Source organism: Belonocnema kinseyi, chromosome 8, assembly GCF_010883055.1.
Source record: "Belonocnema kinseyi isolate 2016_QV_RU_SX_M_011 chromosome 8, B_treatae_v1, whole genome shotgun sequence".
NCBI classification, from domain to species: Eukaryota; Metazoa; Arthropoda; class Insecta; order Hymenoptera; family Cynipidae; genus Belonocnema; species Belonocnema kinseyi.
In genome coordinates this window covers 39,513,482-39,519,830 of record NC_046664.1, presented here as the reverse complement: position 1 = coordinate 39,519,830, position 6,349 = coordinate 39,513,482, and the positions used below count along the sequence as shown (strand labels likewise).

At 35.2% G+C, this 6,349-nt stretch overlaps 1 protein-coding gene across 1 annotated transcript; it reads left to right on the top strand.

Annotated features, from left to right (window-relative positions):
- The first annotated feature begins 3,374 nt into the window (after window positions 1-3,374).
- LOC117179170 (spidroin-1-like) lies at window positions 3,375-5,627 on the top strand. The gene is made up of 3 exons (XM_033370889.1): window positions 3,375-3,488; window positions 3,966-4,608; window positions 4,700-5,627. Exons 1-3 carry the CDS (start codon window positions 3,477-3,479, stop codon window positions 4,867-4,869), a joined length of 825 nt encoding a protein of 274 aa, XP_033226780.1. The 5' UTR covers window positions 3,375-3,476; the 3' UTR covers window positions 4,870-5,627.
- Window positions 5,628-6,349: the final 722 nt, after the last annotated feature.

The window sequence follows — 6,349 nt, the reverse complement described above, 5'->3', positions numbered from 1 at the left end:
GAGAAAAAAAAAGCTTTTTTTATTTGGTACCAGGAAAGAAACAATGGACCCCTTGTTTTATTCAACTTTGGATATTTTGTAAAGAGTAATACGAGACTTTTAAATATTTTAATTATTATATTAAACATGAAAAATAATTTAAAACCCTAACAAAATATTCTTAAACATTCCCAAAATGCATCAATCTCCCAGATTAACGCAAATCTTGCGTATTCCTTCATAAAGGCTTTCATTGTGAAAATGAAAAAGTTCTTCTTTCCTCTTAAATTTAAAATTAAACCGATTTTCTTTGGGCTCTAAAAGAATCTTTTGCATCAAACCATATTTGTTTGCGGCAAATTTCATCCAAATTTGTAGCCAAATCATTATGTTTGTCTCAAAAAAAGGGATTACCTATTCATTGAACATATTTCAGGGACTGGTGGAATTTATTGCCATTAGGAGGATGGAGACCTTGGATCAGAATACGAGATAGCTATTTTTCTTAACATAACGATGTGAACCAGCATATGTAGAATAGACGAATTTGTAAATACTTTCGTTGTTCCTTTATTCTCTGCAGGCAAGATTTAATAATCAAGTACAGACTAAGGGAAAGTACAGGAGAATATAATGAGGTTATTGTACTACTTGAAGCGAAACAATTTCCTCGTTAAAGGACCCAAACTTCTAATTAATGACTCTTGCGGGTTTCCTGAAGTAGTCTATTTATTTATTACACATATTTACGTTGCATAAGGAGCATTATTTGCGCTTAATATAATTGAAAATATGTTTATGACATTCATAAATTTTCATTAAGCCAGGCTTAATATATAAATTGGGACATTATATGCATTCCTTTCTTTGAAAAGATTGTTATATTTTTATCTTGCGATGTGCGTCTGAAATTAAAAAATGTGCATTAAATATTTCTTTTGTCAAAATGAAGTTTATAATTGTATATACTTTAGCCGATCTTTTTTTAAACTTGTTTTACAATTTTATCTTTTGGAAACAGAATATTGGTTAAAAAACTGAACATTTCCTTAATTGATATTTGTTGTTTTGATAGGAGTATTAACAAAATGCGACTTGAATATTCCTAAACGCTAATCTACTTATAAGGATTATAAAAAAATACAATGAATTTCAAAAAAATAAAATTGTTGATGTTCAAAATATTGAGAAGGAGGAAACTGCTTGCTTTTTCAAATAAATTTAAATATGTTTAGAAATATCTGTTTAGAAAAGTATATCCAATATCGTAAGATTTCAATATATATTTTTTGGGTAATTAGATATATAAATTATTATAATAATAATTTTAAAGATTTGTTATATAGTGATTTGCAATCATTATACGAGGAATCAAGTTTTTTAAGTAAACAATTGTTATTAATAAATTATTTTTATATATTTTATGAGCAACAATATTTTCTTATTGCAAGTATTCTTTGTTCCAGGATCTGTCCTATTGTTTTTTTAATGAGGATTATCTTGAAATGGCGTAATCTTGTTTATAAGCCAACAAATTCATTAATAGTATGTAATTAAAATAAATGAAAGTTGATAGCATATTATTACAATTCTGATTACAGAATGCTTATTGGCGGCGATTTAAATTTCTGTCTAAACTTTTATATTATAGCTTAAAATAAAACATTAAAAATTGTTTATGAACCTGCACTTTCTGTTATTAAAATAAAATAATTTAAATTATTTGTTGCAACATGAAGCACTTTGTCTGATAAATATTTTTTCAAGATAAAAATGGTTTCATTTATAAATTTATTTAAAAAACATTTGATAAGAAAATTGTATGCAGAACATTTTATTCATTGTTTAAAGATTGCAAATCGCTGGGTAACAAATCTCTAAAATTTTAATTAGTTTAATGTATTTCCATTTCAAACTACATGAATTATAAGACGAAATAAAAACTATTTCTCTGCTTAAATTTGAGACTTTTCTAAATACCTAAAACGCTCTAATAATTTAGAGAAATGACCTGAAAGTGTTCTAAATTCCTGAATAAACCATTGATTCAGAGAAAAGGTAATAATACCTGAATGGAAGACTTTCCTAAACTTCCGTGTTAAGCTAATTCTCCAAGCTTTTAACTAAAACCCTACTATTTCTAATTATATATATATATAAGCTTCAAATATATTGTAAAGGAACATAAAATATGTTTTCTGTGGAAATGCAAGACTCTTTAGTAGTGATAATTTATAAGTAATTAATAATAATTAATAATTATAATTATTCAAATCAATAATCAATTAATAATATTTAATTAATACACCAAGCCGTTCTCTTTAATGTTTTTAATTCAGTAAGGGTTATAATTAAGATACCAATACAAATATAATTATGATATTTGATTGAAATGACGTTGAAAATAATCCCAAAAAACAACTGAGTCCGAAAAGCATGGAAATTGGTTAATAGGGTATTCAATATTAATGTCACCCGAAAAATTATGAATATCTTCCCCTTATCAAATTTAGCAGAATTTTACATTCTCCTTTAAAAAAATAAAAAATACTCTTTTCCGAAACAAAGTTTTAGATGACTTCTTTACTAACAGTACCTCGTAAGACCGTCGATTTAAATGTGTGATTTCAAGAAAATTAATTTTGTTATTTGGTAAATATATGTAAAATGATTTTTTTTTTAAATTTTGTCTATAGAACCTTAAAAGTCTGTGCGCTGAACGCAGCTGGAAAGCAAGACAATACAAGAATTTGTATGCGTAATAGAGAAATAAAGGCTATATCATAGTTTATCTTTTCATTTACTATAAACAAAACTAGGTGAAGACATATTAACGATGAACCTGTAATTATTAATCAGGAATGGAGATGTCAATTTGCGGAGACGAACATTTTCAGAAGAAATTAAGTAATTTGTGGTGCACTTGGCATAGGCTCTGTTCTCGTTACACAGAAAAAACTGAGCGTACGAAATTGTCAGGTAATCGAGTAAAGGTCGAGCGGGGTTAGCATGAGATGGCTACACCAAACTGAAGTAAACTTTCCGTAGTAATTCGCAGATATATCCAGCGGACTCGGCTAGAGGCCGTACATTACAGGCCTGTAACCTAGGAGAATTTACCTTTGATTGAATTAATCAGCTGACTATTACCCTGCTTGAATAATTACCTGCCAACTGCAAGTAAGGAGGAGTACTAAGGCAAGTGTCGACTGACGTGAGAGACGAAGTAAAGAACCGTTTATATTCTACTAATTTCTGCCTCGCAAGTGACCGTACGCCTGCACCACCCTCTCCTTTCCGACAAGTGGACGACCATCAACGCGAGGAGGATTCTGGTTTTTCTCTGCGGGGAGAAGGGTGGTCGGTGCGCGGCTTTCGAAAGGATGGTGATTGTAGAGCGTGGCTAGAGTAGAGGTAGGAGTATATAAAGCCCAACGACCCAGCCTAAGTCAGCCATTCACCAAGCTACCAGTTCACCACACACAAACCAAAACATCATGAAGGCCTTTGTGAGTATTTACCGGGGCTGTTCAGCTGGGGTTGTTTTCCGATTTTCCGACTTTGTGTTTTTAAAAAATAATTACCTTTGTCATTTTTCTTTTCACTTTTAAAGTCTCACTTTTTCAGTTTCGATCTCTCCACAATTTTTTGTTTTTATTTTTACCTTTGAACTTTCCGCATTAAAAGATAATTAAAGAAATTTGCAAAATTAATTTTCCAAACTGAAGCATTCAACTTGTAAGAAGCGTAAGATTTGTAGTAATTATTAGTCGAGTGTAAATATTACTTCACTTTAAAAATGAAATTAAATTGCATCTTTTTCCTGAACTTCTCTTTACATTCGCACATGCAGTCTTCTCAAGTGAACTCAACGGAAACATCTTTGAAGACTTTAATAATCTTTTGTCGTGAAGCACTCGGTTAAACTCAATTCTGTCGGATGACCAGATGTATAAAAGTGCTAAAGTTTCTTCTTCTTTTTTCAGATCGTTCTCGCATGCCTCGCCGTCGCATCGGCACACCCCGGTTATAGCCACGGTTACGGAGGTGGCTATGGCGGACTTGCTGGTCACGGAGGAGTTGGCCTTGCTGGTCACGGAGGAGTTGGCTTTGCTGGTCACGGAGGAGCTGGTCTTAGTGGTGGACTCGCCGCTGGTGCTGGAACTGCAGGCTCCCTCCAGGGTGGTGCTTCCAGCTTAGGATCCGGTGGTCTTGGTGCCAGCTACGCTGCTGGAGCAGCAGCTGCGGCTGCATCTGCGGGAGTCCAACAGGTCGTCTCCGGAGGAGTGCTCGGTGGAAGGTCCGACATTGGACCCGCAGAAGGACCAAAGGCTAACGTTGGACCCCAAACCGGACCATCTGACCTCGTTGGACCCCAAGAAGGAGCCAAGTCCATTGGAGGACCCCGTACTGGACCAGCCAGCCTTGTTGGACCCGCTGCTGGCCCATCCACCCTCGTAGGACCATCCCAAGGAACTGCCACCCTCGTAGGACCATCCCAGGCTACCGCTAACCTCGTTGGACCCAGCTATGGTGGTGTTGCTGTATACGCTGGAACCGGTGGAATCAACGGTGACGACGGTAGCTCTGGCTCCGCCGCTGCTGCTGCTCCCGGAAACGCTTTCGGAGGTGAATATCCCAAATCCTTCACTTGCTAGTGAACTTCTGATACGCACCCTTTTAACACTCATCCTTATTTAATTAATCTTTTGCGATGCAGGTTATGGTTTTGGAGCCCCAGGTGCCATCGCTGTCATCGGAGGAGGCCCAGGAATCGCTGGTGGAATCGGTGGACACGATGCCGGAATTGCAGTGATCAACGGACCATCTGGTTCCATCCACGCCGGACTCGGCTCCCACGGAGCTATCATCCCGGGTAAAACCTGGTAAACGAGTGAACATCTCAGTCATATCGGCTTGGCGACGACGGCAACCTCCCACAGTTGTATCGGTCAATGATCTTCAACGCGCTCAAAGTATTCCTCCCAAAGCTTGATCCATCCTAGAAGCATAGCACATACCGAAGTAATCATTAAATCTCACACGGCCAGTGGGACGGAAGAAATTAAAATCAACACTTGCTCTGCAGGGAAAACCGGCAAACTGATCCAGGGTAACCGCGCGTCGCGAAACTTGCCGAGATCCATCCGGTAGTTGGGATCTAGGAAAATTTAGTCAATTCCCATTCAACTAGTGACTGAAAGCGCCTATCCTGTCGAACTTCAGAATGAACGATTTCTGGACATTCAAACTGCCTCACTTGTGCTCCAATTACACATAATTGGTTCGGTGATGTATCCGTGAACCAGTCAATGGACGAGCTTTGGCACTTACGCACGTGTAAAACAACAAGGCTTGTTCTGTTTTTTGAACATCCTTTGTCGTTGCGTGCTCCAACCTTATGTGTTTTATCCTTCGAAGGCCGCCGCATTTACGCAAATTATAAATTTTTTATTACCACCACCATTCCATGCACAGATTGTGGTAGGTCAGCCGTTCCCGTGAATGAACAAATGTACATAGATGGAGCAACGCTGCCGACCCCGACCGCGCCCACTATCACCATATATAGATACCACGTATTTATAGTGTTTATACATTTATACAATAAAAAATACGAAATAAAGCATCAGTATTTAAAACTCAAATTGATCTCACTCTTCTAGCTACCATTCTCGTTCTATTCCTCCAACTATTTATAAAGCTTAGTTTATTTTTTAATTCTATAAAATCATTTATACAATTAGTATTGCGACTTTTACGATTATAGTTCAATACTTTTTGTCTACAATAAAAATATCCTTTAGTATTTCCAAATAATCCAATTAATATTCTATCACTTATTAATTTAATTTAAAATCATTGCTAGTCTAAGAAATTTTATTAATTGTCAATTCTTCCCGCATAAATTAAATTTTTTTGTTTCATATCTATAGCACCAGCATCTCTATCGATAAAGCATTGTTATCGTAATTTATCTTATGAGTGGATCTCTGCGTAACAAGTGTCTAGTTGCAGCGAATTTACGAATTTCAAACATAAATCGTAATCCGACGCAAATCCTGGACTGAATGAAGCAAGGTATGAAAAGTTTTTATATATCTGGAAACTCAAAAAATGTTGGGTTAATTTCATTTATAGTTTTTATTCAAGTTGAAGTCTATCTATTTATAATACTTTAAATTATAAAAAAGATACGTATATGTTGTCTATTTTGAACTTTTTTTTCAAAAGTCCAGAGAAAGTTTTTTTCTTACGAATATATAATTTTAGAAGTTTTTTATAAGCAGCAAATTTATAAACATCTGTTTATGTCTCTTTTTTTTATGCTTTGAAGTCTGGCTCATTTATTTAATAACAGTATGATGAT